Source organism: Stenella coeruleoalba (assembly GCF_951394435.1).
Source record: "Stenella coeruleoalba genome assembly, chromosome: 9".
NCBI classification, from domain to species: domain Eukaryota; kingdom Metazoa; phylum Chordata; class Mammalia; order Artiodactyla; family Delphinidae; genus Stenella; species Stenella coeruleoalba.
Window position 1 is genome coordinate 47,798,950 of NC_137155.1, and position 22,139 is coordinate 47,821,088.

The 22,139-nt window shown below is 39.0% G+C and overlaps 1 protein-coding gene across 2 annotated transcripts in view; it reads right to left on the reverse strand.

The window, feature by feature from the left end:
- The window catches only part of COL1A2 (collagen type I alpha 2 chain), a 36,664-nt gene extending 16,798 nt beyond the window's left edge, over positions 1-19,866 (reverse strand). Inside the window, exons 1-26 of one of the 2 annotated variants that reach the window (XM_079931182.1) lie at positions 18,514-18,863; positions 16,008-16,018; positions 15,393-15,407; positions 14,711-14,746; positions 13,486-13,578; positions 12,103-12,156; positions 9,253-9,297; positions 9,110-9,163; positions 8,965-9,018; positions 8,595-8,648; positions 8,121-8,174; positions 7,535-7,588; positions 5,865-5,909; positions 5,518-5,571; positions 5,373-5,417; positions 4,656-4,709; positions 4,046-4,144; positions 3,876-3,920; positions 3,670-3,768; positions 3,196-3,249; positions 2,929-3,036; positions 2,506-2,559; positions 2,306-2,404; positions 1,329-1,382; positions 782-880; positions 349-402 (exon numbers count right to left, since the gene is read on the reverse strand). In XM_079931182.1, coding sequence (XP_079787308.1) covers positions 349-402; positions 782-880; positions 1,329-1,382; positions 2,306-2,404; positions 2,506-2,559; positions 2,929-3,036; positions 3,196-3,249; positions 3,670-3,768; positions 3,876-3,920; positions 4,046-4,144; positions 4,656-4,709; positions 5,373-5,417; positions 5,518-5,571; positions 5,865-5,909; positions 7,535-7,588; positions 8,121-8,174; positions 8,595-8,648; positions 8,965-9,018; positions 9,110-9,163; positions 9,253-9,297; positions 12,103-12,156; positions 13,486-13,578; positions 14,711-14,746; positions 15,393-15,407; positions 16,008-16,018; positions 18,514-18,583 — 1,557 coding nt within the window. In that variant the 5' untranslated portion in view covers positions 18,584-18,863. Of the gene's footprint in view, positions 1-348; positions 403-781; positions 881-1,328; positions 1,383-2,305; positions 2,405-2,505; positions 2,560-2,928; positions 3,037-3,195; positions 3,250-3,669; positions 3,769-3,875; positions 3,921-4,045; positions 4,145-4,655; positions 4,710-5,372; positions 5,418-5,517; positions 5,572-5,864; positions 5,910-7,534; positions 7,589-8,120; positions 8,175-8,594; positions 8,649-8,964; positions 9,019-9,109; positions 9,164-9,252; positions 9,298-12,102; positions 12,157-13,485; positions 13,579-14,710; positions 16,019-18,513; positions 18,864-19,663 lie in introns of those variants that run through there. The other variant, XM_079931181.1, reaches the window with a different exon arrangement.
- Positions 19,867-22,139: the final 2,273 nt, after the last annotated feature.

A 22,139-nucleotide genomic window follows, 5' to 3' on the forward strand; every position in this document is an offset into this window, starting at 1 on the left:
ATACTACCTACTAACTTGTGATATGGCTCATAGGAAGTCCATGGATGAAGGGCAATTTATGAAAGTCAGAGAATGCTACTAGCATACTCATAGCCTTTTAATCATAAAATGAATTAAATAAAAACCAAATGCATCCGTAAATATTTTTGACTTAATATACATTCTGATTCATCATAGCTCACTGCCTTATAAGTGTGGTTAAAGAGAAAAGACATTTTGTGATGGTAAAAGGAAGCTTGGGGATGCCATCTTAGAAAGAAAGTGATGGAATGATATCAGATGGCCTCAAAAGATGTGTATCCTACGTGAATACTATGTGGATAGAGCCGCATAGAAGTTAGTACCTACCCGAGGACCGGCAAGACCAGCATGACCTTTTTCACCATTTTTGCCAGGATCACCCTATAATAAACATTAAAAAAAATACATTTAATGTCAAATTAACCATGACAATTTTGAAATGTGAATTTCTTGCCTTTTTTCTTTTTTTTAGATTCCTAGTCCTTGAATTCTGTTATTTAAGGCATGATCCATCGTCATGCAGCTCCAGATACAATAAAGTACACTTATGTCTGCAGGAGCATATGACTCAAGATGTGGATTTTCAGCAGGAACAATGATACACTGGAGGTCAACTTTTGTTGTGGTAAGTGGCTTGCAGTTTTCTTGTGTTGAAAGGAACCCCCTTGAGGTAGAGTGGACTGAGGCAGGAGAGAAATAAGAGTTTTGGTGAAATGTGGCAAAAAAGTGCCAAGGGAGAAGAGGTTCTGGTGATTCTTACAGTGGGGCCTTTGGGTCCAGGGAATCCGATGTTGCCAGGCTCTCCTCTTGCTCCAGCTGGGCCAATTGGTCCAGGCCTGCCATCAATACCAGGGAGGCCCTGAAACCAGAGTTTATTTAAAGTTTACTCAGCACAGGATCTCACAACCTCAAGCTTGTGATGCTGCCACAGGATGAAACAGAATCATTTTCTGATTGTATAGAGCTTCCTGTATAAAGTGTCAATAAATTACGAATCCACTTTCCTTTTCTAAATAGGATGTCGGTACATGCACATCCAAGTCAATCTCATATGTACACAATTCCCTCTTTCTCCTCTCTTTTCATACCCTTGTCACCGCTTCAATATTCCCTGCCATGTTTTTCTTTTTCCTTCTCTCCTTTTGCTCCTGTGTTCATTTGGACTCTGTAATTACAATCTATTACTTTGCATTCTCAGATATGTATGTGGCTAATATATATTTTCAATGTGTTCACATATAAATAAGCTACAGGAAACACTTGATAAGGGTGCAATAAGTGTCCTTGAAAATATAAGCGATACTTACCATCGGACCTTCTTTACCAGCTGGGCCAACATTTCCAGGGGAACCAGGAAAACCCTATAAAATAAATGAGGATGCTTTCCTATTGGCACTCTAACACATATACTCAAGGCTCCAATTAATTGAAATCTCATAAAAGCACTTTCCCCCCACTTTTTGTTTGTTGACTAGGGCAAAACATTAGGGGTATTAGCCACTAGCTGGGAGGTATGAAAGAGCTCTGAAAACTTTCTTCTTTCTATTTTTAATGCCTTTCCTTTTACTGAATTTTAGTGCAACTGATCCATTTAAAGATATCTCAAGAAACTGTTGAGCAACATACTATATGTGCAAAATGTATATATTTTTTTACCTTAGAATAGAAAAACAAATACTTCTAGTAAGTAATTTTCAAAGTGGATTTTTTTAAATTGCTATATTTGGTGTCTTTATTACTTGTTTATGGTACAATGACAGTTGATACTCATCCGTAAGAGATAATGGAGGCAAAAAATTACTCTATTGCTATGGATTAGAGTGTCTACAGATCTAAAGGTCATTTCTCCATAGCTAGTGTGATGCTGAATACATTACAGCACTTTGTGATCGCTGGAAAAATGATTCACTTATGAATCTAATAAACTGATAATGTATAGTCCTAATATATTTCATGAACACCTTATATAAAACTCACAAATTGAGATAAAAGATTCATGCTGATAGGAGAACCAACCTAATTTGGATATATTAAAATAAATCTATTCTTCCAAAAACCTCACAGCCATTGTATCAAGTAATAAATAGGAAATTTATGAACTAACTAAATTCGTCAAAATATCTACTGGGCTTTGATAAAGTTAAATTAAAAAGGGAACCATCAGCAAGTCTACCAACAAATTAATTTTTGGTTTTTTTTTATTGTTGTCTTCAAATATTAATCATCCCTTTAGGAAAGGAAACAGTGCTAGGTGTGACTTGCTCAAAATCAATCTGAAACTTACTCGGGGTCCCATGAGGCCAGGCTCTCCAGGGCGACCAGAATCTCCACTGGGACCTCGCACACCAGCAGGGCCAGTTCCACCACGACTACCATGAGGGCCCTATTAAAAAGAAAGGGGAGGGGAGGTTGTTAACTCCAGTGACATACCCACGGCCAGAAGCATCAAGTTCCTTCCCAGGATGTGAGTAATAGACAACTTACCATGACACCAGCTCTGCCATCGGCTCCAGGAAGACCACGAGAACCAGGATTTCCCTGTAACAAAGTACATGAAATAGAAAAGAATTGGAGAGTATCCTTATATCAGGTAGGGCAGAATTTATTGAAACATGGCATGCATGCAAGAAATCTTGATGACCTTAAGGGGGAGATACAATTACAAACCAAACCAAAAAACTTCATCCAAACCCCAAAGGACTGTGTGGAGGAAACCTTCTGAAAAAGTAGGTCAACATTGTTTCCAGACCAATTTTATAACATATCAAATTGAGAGTCAGTGATTTAATAAAGCAGATGGAAAGCAGATGTTTCCTTCATCTAGAAAATGCACTCAGTAATTCTGACCAATTCCCAACGAATGGGTGCCTCTGGTGTGTCTGGGTGTCAAGAGCATTTGGAACCTACCCTCAGCCCAGGAGGTCCTGGGGGGCCAGCGGATCCAATTTCACCAGTGCTGCCTCTCTTTCCTTCTTCGCCACTGGGACCAGGAGGACCTGTGGGCCCAGCAGCACCCTATTTAATGAAAAAACAAAAGAAGGGGTCACAGGAAAAGTAAAATTTGTGTTCATATCTAGCTAGAAAAAAAAGTAATAACTTAAAAAAAGTGAAAGTATTACTTTTTGGATTGAAAAAGTAGTAACTCCATAAAATTGTGATTATAGAACTACTTACGGGCTCGCCCTTGTTGCCACTCTCTCCTTTGGAACCAGCTGGACCAGGCTCACCCTAGGGTCCAATACAAAACAGTGGTCAAATGACAAACATTTGTCACAACTCTCTGGAAGACAAACATCAGGGGCTATTTACAAATCAAAGTAAAGAGAGCTTTAGTTCTCTAAGAAATATGCTCAGTTCATATTTAAACGACCTACAGGGGAATGGTCTTGGTTGAAAGGACAAGACTGATATAATAGAAGTGTGCCTCACTGACCTTTGGGTAATGTTCTAGGATAGCAGAAGGGGAGTGTCTGTGTGTGTGTGAGGGAGAGAGTATACATAAGTGTGCCTGAACTTACAGAAGAAATACACACTGAAAACACTAAGGAAGAAATAAGGATAAGACGACAAGACGAAGTCTAGATGGGGATGAAGTGATGGTAGAGCTGGTATTTCAGAATGATGAAAGCATCAGCCATGACCACTTACAACAAGTCCTCTGGCACCAGTAGCACCAGCAGCACCAACAGGGCCAGGAATACCCCGGGGTCCAGGGAGGCCAGGAGCCCCAGCAACGCCTGGAAGGCCCTGGGAAAGAAACGCAGCATGGTCCCTCATGAGGCAACTGGCAGGAGAGACAGCATCCATTAAAATACCTTTAAAACCACAGCAGCACATTTTAGCCATATACTCACGGCAGCACCCTTAGCACCATGAAGGCCATTGGCTCCAGGGTTGCCCTGTGATGAAAAGGAAGGGAGAAAGATATGGTTCACAGGAGTATTTCTGCTCTTCTTTGACCCCACCTTCATTCTTTTTGTTTTCTTCCTTCTACTCAATGAAGTTAATGACAGTAGCTACTTACAGGAGGTCCAACAGGGCCAGAAACACCTGGAAGACCCACTTCACCACGGGAACCCGCGGGACCAGCAGGACCAGGGTTACCGACAGGTCCAATTTCACCCTAAAAACAGGAATGACGTTGAGGCATTAGTCAGCAAATAATGAAATAGCATATCTCTGTTTTTAGGTGGCCAAGTTTTATGAAGGTTCTTCAGAATTACAATAATTTCCCTTATCTGATCTGGTACCACAGGTTGGGGTTTGTGTTCCTATTTTCCTGGCCTGGTTCTGCCATCTTGGCTACCATTGCTGTCTTCACCTACCTCTGTCTCTCTTGGTAGAGACTCTGGTTCTCAGCCAGTCAGTCCCAGCTAGTTTGGGAGTATCCCAGAGGAACCCCAGGGAATCAGTTTCCATGTTGCCATCTCTACCTATGCTCATAGTGCTTGGGTACAGAGAGATCATCTATTTCAAGTTTAGAGTGAGAAAACTGGTCACTCTGTATCCATTTCGAAGGAGGGACTAATTAAGCTGCCTGTTCTGTAATTATCTATATGCAAACACAGTCCCTATCTTTCACATCACAACAAAATGTTTATCAAGGTAATGACAATGGTCACCAGCATTTTTACCTTGGGGCCAGGAGCACCTGGGAAGCCTGGAGGGCCAGCAGACCCAACAGGACCCTGAAATCAAAAAAGAAGGTGGAAAGAAGTTTCCTCTCAGCGAATTAACAAAACAATGGGATAGGGAGGGTGGGAGGGAGGGAGATGCAAGAGGGAAGAGATATGGGAACATATGTATATGTATAACTGATTCACTTTGTTATAAAGCAGAAACTGACACACCATTGTAAAGCAATTATATTCCAATAAAGATGTTAAAAAAATAAAAATAAAAAATCAAGTTATTAGTGGAATGTTTAACAAAATACAAGTATGACCTGTGCACTAAAGCCTACAAAACGACATTGGAAAAAGAAAAGCCCTAAATAAAGTGATCATCAATTGAAAAAAAAAATTAACAAAACAACAACAGAAGATTGAAGTGGCTTAGAGTGGCTTGATCTTACTTAATGTTGGCAAAGAGAAAACTGACAGCTAATCTGCTGTCATTGGTATGTTATCCAAGGGAAGACATTCCAGGTATCCCAGGTGAGGTAGATTTTACTTTAGTTATCAATTACAAACCTCAGGGATAGTAGTTCTTATAAATAGAACCTTTAAATGACCTCTTAGAACGTTTGGTAAGGTGTCTAAAATGGTGTTATTTCATAGGGAATTAATAAAGAAGATAGCTCCCATCCCACACTCTCAGTCCCTTCCAAATTCCTCAGTGTCACCACTTACAGCAGGACCCACAGGACCCACACTTCCATCACTTCCACGGGCACCCTATGAAGAAAATAAAGAAAAAAGTCGAGTGGAAAGTTAAATGGAACCTATTAGAAGATTTTTAAAAAGAATAAAAATGAACAAACGTGGAAGCACTCACAGCTGGGCCAGGGGCACCGACACGTCCTCTCTCACCAGGAAGCCCACGAGCTCCCTAGAAGCAGAAATATTTCCATTGAAATCCAGAATGCTAATTTAAGAAAAAGTTGCAGGCATCATTTCCTTTTTCCAATTTCCAACATGCACAAGAATCCACTAGAAATAAATAGGTCTTGTTCTAATTCCAACTAAAAGGTAATGATTTCAATTAACTATGCAGAAGGCTATTAGAAAAATATCAAAGAATACAATGCCAAGGGAAATGGTAATTAGCAAAAACATTAAAGAAGTTCCAGCTTGCAAAGAGTGTACACATTTTTGATTTATAGTAAAGTAATCAATACTTACTACTTGACCTGGAATTCCATTTTCACCAGGGGCACCAGGTTCACCCTACATGGAAAAGAAAGATTGAGTTTTTTTCATTATATATATTAATTATTTTCTTCTGATTTGGTAATTTTTACACTATTACTTCAACTTCAACCATTCATATATTTTGTAACATTTCTTACATAGATTGTTTCTCAATTATGCCAATCACATACATTTAAAAAATTTATAAAATATGGGTTTTTATTTAGATAATACCAAATATCACAGAATCAGGGAGATGTGGTCTAGTGTTATTCACCCTTTCCCCAATTTTCCCCTTAGATTTTGGATATCATTTAGACTAGGCTTATATATTAGCAATGATAACATAAAAAGAGATGATAGGATAAATTGCTTTCAACATAACCATATTTACCCTCTTTAAAGTTATTTTGAACACTCAATATTTTTATTTTTATAAAATATGCATGAAAAATTAAAGCTTCATAATATTTTATAAAACTGTCTTATTTACTTCCAATCTACATTCTTTTTTTTTTTTTTTTTCCAGTCTACATTCTTATCTTGAGTAAAAACCATGTTGGTGGGGTAGTGGTGGTAGTGATGGTGGGGTAGTGGTGGTAGTGATGCTGGTGCTGGTGGTAATTTAATACAATGGCACATGAAAAGGAACTTTCCTTCAAGATGATCTAATTTAGATATAGAGGAAACCTGGTTTTCGAGACCATTTAAGGACCCTTCATTTCTAGGATTCTATCTGAAGTGTATTCTTTGTGAGTAAGCACTAGAGTGGGAGTCAGGAATTCTAGCCTGTGCCCTTCTAACTTCTAGATGTGTGACTTTGGGCAAGTCATTCACTCTTTATAAGCCTCAGTTTCCCTCATCTGAAAAATGAGAGGGTCTCCAAAGCTCCTTGCAGCCCTAACATTTTATGATGCTGTGATCAGTAGTCTGAGCTCTTATATTAGGCTCCAGGGAGAATGAGTTTGACCTTATCCATTGGTGTGGCAGCTGGAAAGTTAGAACGGATTCTCCATATTCATGTTCATTTCTGGTCCCACTAGTATTCCTTACTCATTAATTTGTGATTACGTTGGTATTCACTTTAATATCACATTATCTCCTTAATAGGAGAGAGAACATTTTATAGTTGAAAATGCTGTCAGAGAAGAGCCCAGCCAAGAGATAACACACTTCTGAGACTTTAATTACCTAATTAAAATTTTTTTGAGTGTGCACAGATAAATCACAGGAAAGAGGTTGAAAAGTATATTGTGACATGAATGTACCCATGTAATTAGTGCATGGCAAAGGAGAATTTACTATTTAAAATAACATAGTGTTCTAGTATCTGATTATATGTTTATTTACTTTTATTTTGGCTGCAGAGATCGACTAAAATTATAGGAGGAAAGGAAATGGAGGAAGAAATTATTGACATGTTTTTTAATCTCAATTGCTTAATAGATATTGAATTAAATAAATATTATTAATAATTGGCCTTTTGTTACAGAATCCCATAGTCCTCACCACTGAAGGATTTAAAGTATTGAAGAGGAAATAAGATATGCTTCAGAATATGATTAGCCTTCAGTAAAAATATACTTTCTGATGGCGATGGGAAATTACAATCAATTTTTTAAAAATTTTTTTAAAAACAGTGCTTCTGATTTAGTATTTACCTTCACACCTGGAGTACCAGGCTGTCCCTTCAGCCCGTCCAGACCATTGTGACCCTGAAAGGCAAATCCTTATTATTAAAATGCTATTCCATTACAGTGTTTGGTCAACTCAAACATCTTGTATCTTTGCAGTTAATATCTCCTGCGTGAATCTTGTGACTGCTTCTGTAGAATGGAGTCCCATTGCCCCAGCTCCCAACAAACTCCCTCTGCTGCCCTAGGTAAGTCACTAAACCTCCCTACACTTGAAAGGGAAGGATAAAGATCTAGATGCTCTCTCATGTACTTTCCATCATTAATAATTTTATGATCTTCAGAGGGCTTTAAATACCTCTTAAGTTATACCCATTTTATACCATTTTCCCTGTAGGGATCCTCCTTTCTTGGAAGCTATGAACAGACTTAAAAAAAAAAAAACTACACCCCACTTTACTTTCCGGCCCCCTTACCCTTTAACTCTCTCTCCACTCCGGCAAATTCCAGGAATTTGGAAGCAAATATGTGTCATCCAGGAGTTTAAATATAGTTGGGGTTTTTACTAAAAGTAATCAACATTTTCTCTTCTGTGGGTAAAGAATGTGCTCACCCTAATGCCCTTGAAGCCAGGGAGTCCAGGCGTTCCAGGGAAACCACGAGCACCCTTAAAAAGAAACATAGAAGACGACGAATGACATTTTTGTCCTAAATAAAAAGACGATGATTTCTTCCCTCCAAAGTGTTTCTTCTCATCAAAGTCCAAGCTTGGAATCAAAGACTAGTATATGTGTAAGCACAGAGCAGCAAATAAGTTGCTCTAATTTGAGTAACTAATACTATGGTACTTGTAGAACACACAATTTAGTTGTTTAAAGGATGCTCACCATCATTAATATTACATTATTTGCATTAATAAAACCTGTATGCATTCTTAACTAGGCTCCTTTATTTGTCAGATGCCTTCAGTGAGTGTTATAAGTATGACTTCTATGTTGCCACTTAGTCTGATTCTAGTTTTAGCAACAATCTTATATACGAGATACCTCTGAGGTTTGGACTATATACTGTTGTAAAAAAATCTCACCTGTGGCCCAACAACTCCTCTCTCACCAGGTCGTCCAGGTTTTCCAGGGTGACCCTAAAACATGAAAGCATCATAGGGTAAACCCTTTCTTGGTAAACTATCAGATGATAGTCGGTGCATCTTGGTTTTTACAACAGGGAAAAAAGGCATCATGTAAAAATGTGGATCCAAATATATATTTAATTAACAATTATATTTCCTTAAATATAAGAAAATTAATTATTATTTCATTAAAATGTTATTATCCATATGGGGAAAATTATGTCAGGCATATTCAGCTTTTGGCAGAATACTTAATTTGAATCGAGAAATTCTGTTGAGGCAGGAGTATTTAAATGGCATTTGGAAATGCTTACGAGTAAATACTTACATCCTCACCAGCCTTGCCAGGAGGGCCAGGTGGACCACGAGCACCTGCAGGACCCTAGGAAAATGGGAGACCCATTGTTTTGTTAATGCTATATTAAGAAACTTCTTGAAAAAAATATTTATCACAAAGGGGGAAAAGTACTCACAGTTTGACCAGGCTCACCAGGCTCACCAGGAGGTCCTTGGAAACCTTGAGGGCCCTAAGAAAAAACAGTATGTCACATTCCAAGCCTTTATTTAATTCTCTGTCTTTTTTACATAAGAGAGATTACAAGCTTTCGGTACTTACAGGGACTCCAGATGCACCAGGAGGGCCTCTAGGTCCCATCAAACCCTGTAAAGAGGACAGATATAGTTAGCCCTGACAAGTCGTCATGGCCTCGGGTTGGGTTAGACAGGACTAGCTTAGTAGTGCCATAGACGTTTTGTGATGGACAAATGAACAGAATTGTCCTGGTCTCATTTCACAGTTTTTGTTCCTCTCAAGGAAGCATTTAAGGACCCAAGTTTCCTCCACTGTTTTCTCTGCCTTTGCTTTCACTTTTGCCCCTCCTAATCCAAATCAGAACTCAGGTAGATGAGGTGGCCACAGGTTGCTTCAAGTTGTGCACAATTGGGCATATTGAGATTGCTCTAATGCAATGAAGTGACTCAGTCTTTGCACAGTACAGAATATACAACTGCCGTTCATGCAGCTGACGAAGCATTTCCATTTGGATTTCCTTATCATATGTCATCTCCTCATATCATACTCAGCTAAGAAATTGATATTTTTATTGCCACAAGGGGCATAAATTGAAAAGGATCAAAAGTCTTTCTTAATGATTAGAGGGAGGTTTGTTATAACCTTACAACTCCTTTAAGGGCTATTGGTGACTGATGAAAATGTCAAGCAAAAGTGGATATAGTAAGGGGTGAAGGAAAAATAAAATATTATTGAAACATCCTACTGGAAGAATCTATCATATGCTACTATTATTGAAAATATGGCCCAAATGACAGCAGATTGTTTTCGCCTTTGTTCTTCATTCTGTAGCACACAGAGTAAAACAGAGTGTTACTAGTTTGGAAGCTAAATACACATTGTGACTCCCCTTTGCAAGGCCTGTGCAAACTCTTCTGTAGGGGCCATTCCTCTAATGCTGAATATATTGCACAGACAAGTCTCAGTTAATTTGTTCACAACACATCAAGCATGGGGACTCTGCAGTCAAGTCTGCCCCACTGTATTAATGCCTAGAGTCAAATAATATGGATTTTATTAAAAAGCTCATCATCTTAATTATGAGTTATTTATTTGGTTTTAGAAATTGTTTCAAAGTTAAAAGAAACTGTCACTTTTCAATCAAAATAATATTTTTAGGTGTCCATTAAAAATAATTTTCCTTGACACCATGAATTTTTAATTATATTTATTCATTTTTCCATGTATTTGCAACAATTTCATTTACATAAAAGGTAGTTTATTTTGTGGAGGCTGTGAGATGGATGATGATTATTCATTAATTCAGAGAAGGACCCTGTGGGGTTTTATAGTTATTGATTTTCCAACATGGAAATTTATTTTAATGCTTTATTGCTGCCTACCTCTCCTATTTGTGAAACATATCTGTTGATTACATATGTCTGTGAATGTGTGTGAATGTGCAAGCTTAAATTATATTTCACTGATATTTAAAAGTAAAACACTCTGCTATATGCCCCCCAGAGAGATGTTCCAAAGTCAGGGGAATCTGAAATCCATATTAATTTTCCAGGCTTATGTAGGCTTTTTTTTTTTTTAATTAATGCTTTACTTTTTTTTCTTTTTAGCTTCTTCTTGAGATATAGGTACTGCTTTAAAACTGACTAATGTCCAGCATTAGCTGAAATGGCTGATTTCAAATATCCAATATAAACAAAGCCAAAAGAAAATCTCTACTTCTTCATTTCAGATATGAATGTTTTAAATTACCATGCAAAATCAGGAAATTGGAAATCATCAATTAACGGCATATTACTTCTCAAGTGAGAGTTTTAATTTACAGAAAATATCGTCTTGCCCTTACCGTGTATTAGCTTATTGCGGACCATTAGCTCCAGCAGAACATCTTTTGAAGACAGAGCACTGAATGCATTGTCCAGGTAAAATTTATATTTTAAAGACTATCTTAACTTGGGCATATAAATACCTTTGTTTGCAAACAATTAATTAAAAATCACTAAATTATGTGTGGGTATGTACTAAACTGCAGTGTTTAATCAACTTAACATTTTTATTTCCAGCAATTTTCCCCTCTATTTTTTACATACTAGTATATATTTTGCATGCTCATATCAGTTTTTTTTCCCCCTAACACATCTCACTAATGCTTGTTAGAAGGTTTACTTGTTAAAGATAGACCATCATCATCATAGTCATATTCCCTCCTATACTGATTTATAATTAGACTTTAAAAAAGAATTTTTTATCAAGGTGGATAAAAAGAAACATTTCCTATGTTGTTAATTCCTTGAGGGAGGGCGGGAATCTGTCATATTCACTGCTGTATCCCAAATGCATAATATAGTTTGGGTCTTACCGAAGACCAACTTGGTAAATACTTGTTAAATAAAGTAATGTTTTATTCAAGTACTGGATACATGAGCCATGATGTTGAATATCAGACATCTTGCCTGGCATTCTGTCATTAACCACATATATGACCTTGGGAAAGGGCTTAAACTCTCTACCTAGAAAATGAACGGGCTACTCTAGAACTTGCTGATCCTTTCCAGCAAGTTCATAGAACTTAATAGTTCTGCGTCTCTGTGGGTTGCTTCAAATTCGAGGCAATGTTAAAGTGAATAAAAAAATTAGAGTGATTACTTTTCTGAATTAAGTTGGCTTACCTAAATTATGATTACTACGTCCAGAGATTATTTCTTGGATATATAAATATCTGATCTATCCTAAGGAGGCATGTTTGTAGAAAAAATCAAACCCCCTAACCTAGGCTTAGATTTTTATAGATTTGAATACAAAGAGAGCTGCTGCTTTTATCTGATCTGAGTATTGAGTATTAAACTAGGTAGCTAAATAAATGGCAATGTGAAATTTAACATAAAGTAAATTCTCTATTCAGTAATTTTTTGGCTAGATAAAAAGAGATAAGCATACCATTGGTCCAGGGCCGATTCCAACTCCTTTTCCATCATACTGAGCAGCAAAGTTCTAGATGGGGGGAAAAAAAAAAAAAAAATATATATATATATATATATATATATATATATATATATATATATATATATGTAAAAATAACTATTGGCCATGTAGTTCATTTTCTCATTCTACTAAAGATTTTTCTGTTATTGTTTAAAAGGAAGCAGTATTTCTGACATATTATTAGTTTAGACTTCCATATTGAGCTAAATTCCTAAAAATTCAGGAGAGATACAAGTTTAAAATTTAGTCCACACCTAGTTTGAAATAGGGAGCTTCCCTACCTTATTTTTGAAACTTTTCCTGCCCTGTTAACCCTCTCACTCAAATCCCCACCCCCTACCTGTACACTGAGGAAGACAGTTTTCTAAACTTTAAAAGTCAGTGAGGGCCCCTGATAAATTAAGCAGAACCCAAGAGAACAACTTTATATTTCTACCTGTTGCCCTGCTCCTCCATGACTACACAAAATGACTAAGAGACCTTTTTCTTGCTGTAGTTTCAAAAAGGATATAAAGAGTTTTAAAGTTTAGAGGAAAATTAAATTAAAATGCCCCTTGGAAGATTAAACTTTTAAAAAATAGTTCACAGTAATAGCTTTACTGTTAAAGATCTCTCTTACAGTGGTAGACCTATTAAGAAAGGTGCTTTTTAATGCACTCAGTAGATAAGCAATCATAATAAGATCTTTGGGGGAGAAAGGTCTTATTTTACTGGCGTACAGTTGGGTATTAGAATCAGGCTTCTGATTCATAGTGCTAACCAATTAAGCAAATATGTTTTCCTTCCTGCAGTGAGGCCATTTGGCGCTCATACCATTGTTAAAGCATAAAGCTAAAAGAAGATATTAATGAAAAAGAGAAATGTACTTTTCTCAAATTAGTTTCAAGCAAATTAAACCAAAAACTGCTTTGAATGTTGGTTCAGTAGACTTCAAGCCAAGGAGAATAAAAAGAGTAGGATGTTTGTGAAATTGCTTAAGATCAGGGATTTCATTTATAATTCAATCTAATCAAACTTTTTAATAATGCAACACCTCTTATTTGTGCCCTACTGATAAAAGATATTAAATTCCCAAATTAAATAATGGTCACGAGGGCTGCAGCTACCTTCAGCGAACACAAAGACCTGTCCTGTAATTGACAAGCGCTCACAAAGACATCGGGCAAAGCAGAATCTTGAATGAAGAAACCAAAGAAATGAAATAAAATACTATACTAATATCCAAATAGCAGACTCTCCCTTAAAACTACTAAAAATAAATTCCACAATGAATCTTCTTCCAACACAGGTGTAAGAAACTGAGTTAGCTAAAAGTTAAGGATACTTAAGACACCTTACCCCACCAAGACCAGGGGGACCAGGAGGACCAGGTGGACCAGGTGGGCCTGGGATACCATCATCACCATCTCTGCCTGGTGGGCCTGGCGGACCCTGTTATGTAAAAAGTGAATTAAGTCAGGGCTAGACAGACTCCGCAGAAACCTAAAGGAGACCTCAGAATACATGTGGTAAGATCAGTTGGTCAGAATGTACAAGTGGTGTGGAAATTTAAAATGCCATATTTGCCACTATTGACATGTGTCTATTTTAGAAGGAGGTTTAGCAGCTGGTGTCCGAAGAAGACACAAGACAGGATAGTTCCTCTTGGAAGAGGACTATGTCAGCCATTGGATATTAATTCATAACGGAGCTCCAGTATTCAAATGAAGATAAAAATTATAGCTAAAATTTATAGCTATAAATTCATATGGTTAACAGTGCACAGTGATGTACTGTGTACATTGATTGTCAGTTTCTGACTGATGAACTTACTCAATTGTTTTGGTATGTTATGTGTGAAAAGCAGGTTAATTGATATGATAATTAATAGTTATTTTATCACAGGGTAGAAAATCCTGCAGATTTCCTACTATTAACACTATTTATGTTGTTAAAGTAATTTACTGACATAACCCTACCTCTAATAGATTGCTTGAGTGGAATACATTTAAGTCTGCACTTCTCGATGGATACAAGGTATAGGTATTTATATACTGATGAAAGTGTCATATAATGAAACCATGTGGTTATACCTGCCACATAAGCATAGCAAGGAGATCTAAGAATACGATGAATAAAATGCAAGCCTAACTTGTACATTTATTAATTTAGACAGAAACATGTTGTTGGCTGCTGTTTAACTATTATTCCCAGCCTAGATAAGAGATCTTACTTGAAAAGCAAACAAAACATGTTAAAAAGAGAAGGGCCATGTGGTGGTAGGTAGATATATTTCCATTATGTATGTTTTAGACAGGTCAACTAAAAACAAAGAAAGATAGACCATGCAAAGAATATGGCTGTCTGTAATAGTTCTACTTTCTTAAAGGATAATCTTGACCTAAAAAGAATATTGATTATATATAATAATGCTTATTCACTTTCTGTAAGGCATTATTTGCTTTAAAGGTAGGCAATTATTTGGATACATAATATCCTTATAAATTGTCAGTCTCCTGTAGTTTCTAATATGTAGTTATTAAAATATGGGCCAAAGCCCTTTAATAGTTTAAAAATTACACACCCTTTCTCCACGTGGTCCTCTATCTCCAGTTGGGCCCTATGAGGAAGGTAGAAACAGCACAGTAATAAATGTCTAGGCAATTTCCAGTGAATGAGCAAAACATTCGTGATAATAATTAGTCGGTAAGGCTGATCTAACCATAATGTTATTAGATAGTGGCTATAAAAATGGCACAATACAATAGACAAAAGTATTTTGTTTTTATTATAATTACATGTAATTTGTTTAAACTGGGAGATTGGAGGCTATAGTCTCCAGCATTAGGCCAATATCATGACCACTATTTTTAGAAAGATGATTTCTGTGGATAAAATTATCATTTTGTAACATCGATAACAGCATATTTATATAGTCAAAGCCCTTTAAAACAAACTTTTGTTTATCACGTATAATTAACATAATACCCATTCCATCTCCAGAACAAAAACAAGTCTTTTCTTTTCCTTTAGTACGTAAATCACCAGTTGTAGAATATAAGTATAATTAGAGATGACTCTGGAAGATAATAAAGCTTTGTTACCTTGCACATCAAAGCTGTTTTATTTTATGGTTTAGCTAATGCATATTCATGTGGGCAAAACCTTGACAAAGTATTTTCCTTCTGTAGTGTACCATAAATTTAGTTAAATTGTAAGTTATCGCTGATCATTTCAAGTACTATGGAGAAGTATTGGATTCTTACCTTTCTTGCAGTTGCCTAGAAAAGAATAAGTAAAGGATTATTATGAGGAAGATTATATAAATTTTAAAGTGGCTCCCATTTCCATGTAGTGTACAAACATACCTACAGAGTATATATATTTTGCATTACTATTATCGTAATATCTCAAAGCACAATTTTAAATTTTACCAATAAATAAAATAAAATACATATAGAATCCAGATATATACTTATCTGTAATTATGCCTCAAATTCAATTCATGAACTAAGAATTTGTTCATAATAATCTTGCAAATGATTCCAAGGGAGTGATAAAATTCTCTAGCTTGGTGAAGTCTTCTAGTTCGTAGCAGCTGATGCTAAAACCCAAACTTCCACTGGATAATTTACTCTCTTTTCTTATGGGTGTTCGTTTTAGGGTGGTCTTATTCAGTAGCCCCGCCCATTTCAGAAATTGGGGTGGGTACTTTCTAAGGCAGCCAGAAAGGATTGACTACCATAACTCCTGATGATTATTTTGGAAATTCGAGTTGGTCAATATCAATACAGCCTCCTTTTCCTTCCCCACAGAAGACATTACTGGGGCCAAGGCAATCAAAGTCTAAAATAACAAATTCAAAAAATAATTTTACTCACCTCTTGTAAAGCTATAGAGGAAAGGGGAAAGAAAGAAATAATTATTAGTATTATTTCTTTGATCACTAGCAGTGACTAACAAATGGGTATATTAGTCTATAAAATTGACTTACCTAATTAAAGGACAAATTGTATTTTTTATTAAGAATATTCTAATGACTTAGAAATTATGCACATCAAAATTATGGCAGGGATCAGCAGGATGATTTGTTTTCAATATTAATATGTAAGTATATTTTGAATTAAATTGTTAATTATTTACTACTTTATAAATGCTGTGAAATATTAATGTGTCTAATGTTTAGTAATTAAGATGCTATATTGCACAGGTGAATCACTGAATATGAGCAAAACCAGTATATTGATGAGGAAATAATTTGTATTAGACAATTTTTGATACTTAAAAATTTTAAAAGGGGGAAATTTGGGAAAGTACGTTACCTAAAGTTTTTTTCTAAAACATTAACGTTACAGAGTTTGTACCATTCTTAATGTCCTTTTTCAAAAGGTCTAATTTGCAAATAAGTCACCATGAAAATGGATTCATTCGGACATCTGAAATTTTGCTTTAAATAGGTTCACTTAAGTTAGGTAAGGTCATTTTACCAATGTGTATCACTTTTGTCCCCGAGGAAGAATTGCTCTGTATAAATGGAAAAACTGTGGATTAAAGATCTAGAAAAATAATGGGAAAAATACACTAAAGGAATATCCTCCCCCTTTGCCATAATTGCTATAAGCCTTTAAAGACTGAATTCCTCTCCTACGGTATAAAAATTATAGGTTAACACAGGATATAAGGCCAAGCTGGCAACAAAATGAATCACCCCTAAAAATTGCTTTAATTAGGTGGCCAAGAATTGTGTCATTTGGAGTGGGAACAGCTGCTGCAACAGTCACAGTTCAGGAGGGTGGACCATATCCAGCACTGACATTTAAGGGCAATTTATGAGAATTACTTTTAAATTAGGAAAATGATATGTTTACTTCATTGTGTTCATCAGTAGGAAGAATAATTATGCCTGGACTTGATTAACAGAAGTTCTTATGATTTTGGAAATTTGCCTTTTAATTATTCAGACTGAGCCACTTTGAAGAATGTGTGTTTGGTAACTTTTATTCAGACTGTAGTTGGATGTTGATCAGAAGGTGAATTGCCCTTTGTACCTTCAAACTTTCCTAGGTCTATTTTCATCTTTAGGAGACAACTCTTTCCCCCTGCCACCCTCAGATCTCATTTAAAAAAATGAACTTGGTAATATGAATTTGTTCAATGCAACTATTCCTTAGCATTCACAGTGTGTATACTAAAAGTAGATGAAGGGAGAAAACCCACATACACACACAAATGCATCAGTAATACACCGTGGCATGTGGGTGGAGCAAACTTTTAGAGTGTTGGGTGTGGCCAGATCCCCCTCTTACCCCATCAAATCAGTGTCTTTGGTAATTAGTCAGCCATTTTCAAGGCAAAACCAGACTGATTTTCTTCATTCTATCTTAACATGGAAATCTGGTCATAAAACCTACAGCTGGAAAGCAGCCTTGGAGTCCATCCAATTTCTATCCTGCATTTTAGAAAAGGCTCGGTTTGACTTGCCCAAGGTCACATGATAAATTGTTGGCATGGGAAAAACTGGGTCTCCTGAATCTCAGATCAGTGTTGATATTTCCCAACTTGCTATGTTCAGAATGCCTGTCTTTGGGAACATATTAAAGAGATAACTCTGGCTCAACAAAAGGCAGGGCAGATTTTAGCTAAATAATGTTACCATTTCCATGACCAGGTAATGAAATGAGAAGCTAATTTTACTTTTCAGAATGTATCCATTTTTCTTCCCAGGATACACTGACTAGCTATTGGGATTGGCTTCAGTGAGAAATGCAGATCATTCTCTGTATAAACCTGTGGAGTCTTTAAATGGGGATTCCATAGACCTTAAGCCCTGGACCCCTGTGCTCTCATTGTCCCCCTCCAGAGGGCGCCTGGTGGTCGTCATCATCATCATCGTCATCATCATCATCATCCAGACCAGTCTTAAAACACCCAGAAGAGAAAAGCCTTTAGGAGGTGAGTTTTTTTATTACTAAATTAAGGGCTTTCTAAACCAGGCCTCAAGTTTCACAAGGTGGGCATCAGTGCAGTTTTGGGGCCTTTTAGGCTGAGGCCTCTGCCTTCCTTCATCATGTCAGTTAATATCTCATCCTTAAGGAAAAGGATTTCTGCTCCCTTTGAGCTTCACTAACTGGAGGATCCAGATCAAGTTAACAGGTTCACTCTGAGTTGAGAGAAAAGTTCCCTAACTTTTGGCGAGAGTCGAGCCTTTTTTGTTTTCATTTCTAAAGTATTTTCCATGTTTCTCATAAATGCCAGCGTGTCTCCACATGCCAGAGAGCCTTCCCTCCAAGCTGTACCTAGAACTTTGTTAGGTTTTCCTTTTCAGACCAGGTGCCCACCCATCTAACCTCTTTCCCAGACTGCCCGAAACAAGCTGAAGGCACTTACATTGGCATGTTGTTAGGCACGAAGTTACTGCAAGCAGCAACAGAGTCCGCGTATCCACAAAGCTGAGCATGTCTACCACCTAGACATGCAGACTCCTTGTGTCGCAGAGCCCCTGGGTCACCGGCGGAGGTATCACCTGGCGGGCGCAGGCATACAGTCGTGGCGAGTACCTCCAACTTCGCCGAAACCTCCTGCCGCCTTGGTGCTAAAATAATAAAGCCCGGATCTGCCCTATTTATACGGCCAAAGTTTCTCTGGCCCGAGGGTGCTTCCAAAAGCGCTTCCACCAATGGGAGGGCTGGGGCTGGGGGCCCGGGCAGCCACAGCTGGGAGGAGACTGCGGGGGCGCAGAGGAGGGAGCGGAGGGGGGAGGGACGTGGCCACGGGGCTGGCTTCTTAAATTGGTTCCATCCTTTTTGAGGACGTGGACACTTTTGAGGCTTTCAAGGGGAAACTCTGACTCGCTGTCTGCATACCTCCGCCCTCCCCATCTCCCCCGGCCCTACCCCGCCCTTCCCAAGTTTGGAAACACTTCTGTACACGTCGGAGAGCTCTGCTGACACCGACGTGGGCAGAGTTCTCAGATCTCCGGGCAGCCGGGCAGCTGTAGAAGGGACTGGAGCCCAGAGATCAAAGCAGGAGCTGTCCAGCTCTGCCTACCTGGTGCCCCGCGGGCCACCGGCAGGGCGGAGGGCCGGCGGGCGCGGAGGGGGCAGGGGACCAGGGAGCAGGATCCGACTGCGTGGCGCAGCCCGAGGCCGCCCTCCCTCCGCCCCCTCCACCCCGCCCCCACCCCCGCCCAGCTTTTCTCCCTCTCTGGGGCGTCCGTGCGCCCACTTTTTCAGCAGTAACGCTCTCTCTCTCTTCTGGCTCCGGGAAAGGGTGAGAGGGGGGTTCTGTCGGTGGAGGGTTTACTTGGAGTCCGAGGACGCCCACCGTTGGGAGGGTGGGGAGGGAAGAGGGCTAGGGTCAGCGTGGCATCCAGCACCAGGGAGGATGTGCTTTGCGCACACCAGACTAGACCGAGCCACGGGAAAAATCATACGACCTCCTCGCTTCCCTCTGTTGAGGCTGATTTTAAAGCGAGGCTTTGGGGATTATCTGGCCCTGCAAAGTGACTGCAACTGACCAACACGGACTCCTTTCTTACTTCGCAGTCTCTTTCTGAGGTTGCGGTGGAAAAGTCCACCCCCTCCCCTTCGGGTTTCCAGTCTCCCCCTCCTCTTCTCCAGACTCCTTGTCTGGATTTACCAGCTACAGCCCGAGCCTAGACTTAGATAAGCCCCCAGTGAGGCGCCGCCCGCCATCCCTTTTGTCCTCTCTGCCCATTCATTCACCGACTCCACACTTACGGGAAACGCCCAAGCACCTCCCAGCTGATCTCCACACCTTGGAGAAAACGCCTAGGCCATCTAGAGGGACTTCTAATTTGAGTTTGGGATACAGGCTGTCTTCTCTGGTAACACCTCAAGCGGAGCTCCCACCAACGTGGGTGTTAGTTCTCTCCCCACCACCCACGTTAGGGAGAGAGCTCCTTCTCCCCTTGAGGACGCTTCCCACTCTCTGCCCCCCACCAGGGAGAGGAGAGGACCCTGAGGCCTTGGAAATGCGAGGCCAGAACTCTTGAGAATCTAGAATACTGAGTGCAGTCAGCTTCAGTGGATGGCCCTTTCCCCAACCCTTCTGAGATGGCATTCCAGGTCCAGAGGAAAGACCATCGGTCCGCGCTGTGCCTCTGCTTGCTCAGCCCCCGCAATGAGGCAGCCATTCTCTCCCAGAAGTCAGTGCAAAAGGGGCATCTTTAGGTCAATTCTGTCTCCACCAAACAGGAATGAGTGGGCTGTAGTTCCTTGCTCATCTTTTTTCCTTTCTTTCCCCCATCTCTCCGCTCCTCCTTCCCCCCCGCCCCCGCCCCCCGTACTTTAAGGAAGAATTTCTGCCTAACTCTATCAGCAGCTGCTATAAACCAAAGGGATTGAATATTCTTAAACTGGTTGCTTCCTCTAAGCTTATAAACTAACAAACAGCAAAGTTAATTGAAATAAAAGAGAACAACCAAAAACTATATATATATTAAAAAAAAACCTCTTCTTTTATTCTAATTAAGAGCACTGACTTGGGAGATAACTTGAGAAGACTTTTTGAAATTGTAGTACATTTTTTGGAAATGTGATTATAATTTCCCTTTTAGCATAACAAAATGCTCAACAAGGTTTTGAGAATTCGAGAAATTCAAGCACACATTTATAAACTAAAGGAAACATATCTCTGCAGAGTAAACTGGTAACTGGAAAAGCATTCCTGGAAACTGATGCAAATACCAAACGCTGCCGGGCTCCCTCCCTGCTGATGTGGCAGGGTTTGAAGCAGGCAGTCATGAGCGTTTGGTGGGAGGCTCTGGATCTAGAGGAAACAATGAAAATGGAAAAAACTGAAGGGGAGTTTTTCTTTTTTAAGCGGGAGACAAATTTTTGTTCCAGCAGTTTTTACACATTATTTTGCCCTTCTCTTTCTCTTACTCATCACTTACTGGGGAGGATAGTTAATTAAGTGTTTGTGTTATTGGAGGAGTTCTTTAATGCTTACATTTAGGTCTCTGTTAAATATTTTGTGCCTCCAAACAAAGCGAAAAGCTTTGTGAGTGGATAGGGGTGGGGCTGGGAAGAGGGCTGACTCAAAGCCTAAACTGAGTGTCCTGGCAATGGCTGTGATGATGTATGTGAGTTTAGGGGAAGCCTGGGTGACTGGGTGGGGGGCAATTGGAGACTGAGTAGGAGGAAAGACGAGTAAGGGAGTAAAGTGGGGTAGAGGCTGAGAGTGGAGGAGTGAAGGAAGAAGGGAGGTAGAGATCAAAGACCTCTACATTTTGCTGTTACACAGTTAACACCTGGGTTCCTATTCCTAAATCATTCTCTGCTGGAAAAAAAAGATGATCGCTTTAGCTCCCTATAACCCACAGATTACAAACTGGGCCACACCGTAAAGTTTGGCAAGAGGAGGGTTGAGAGTCCCACTGATTAAAAAAATGCAGGGCAGCCTGATAAGACTATGCTGCCTTATGCGTTTATTCCTTTCTCTTCTTTGATCAAGCATCAAACTGACATCTCCTTTCAAACATTTTTGAGGATCCAGTCTGTGGAAAGCACGAATACTACACTATCTTATTCTAGTTCTAGTTGAGTTGGTTTTTTGCTAAGAAGGTATTAGCTGATAATTAAGGTGGAAGCTGAGAAGGTTTGAAGGCTGACTTCTGTCTGTGATATTTGTTTGGAAGCCATGGAGATTCCTGCCCTACATCACATCTTTTGGGTCATTCGGTTCTCGCTGATTATTTAAATAAGACCAGATGAATATTCACTCAAGTACTATTTAGTGTTGTAGCAGGCATTGTGCTAATTGGTGGGTATATAACATGGTTATTGCCCTCGGGGGCCATATAGTCTGTTGGAGATTAAGAGTGTGGGGAGTACTGCGATGGGGGAGCACAGGGTGCTTATGTGTTTGGAGGACGATTAGATGGGCACCTAATCTAGATTTAGGTGGGTGGAATCAAAGAGGGCTTCCTGGAGGATGCAAGAAGCTCAAGCCTTAAATATGAATAGGATTAGAAGAGATGAGGGAGAGAT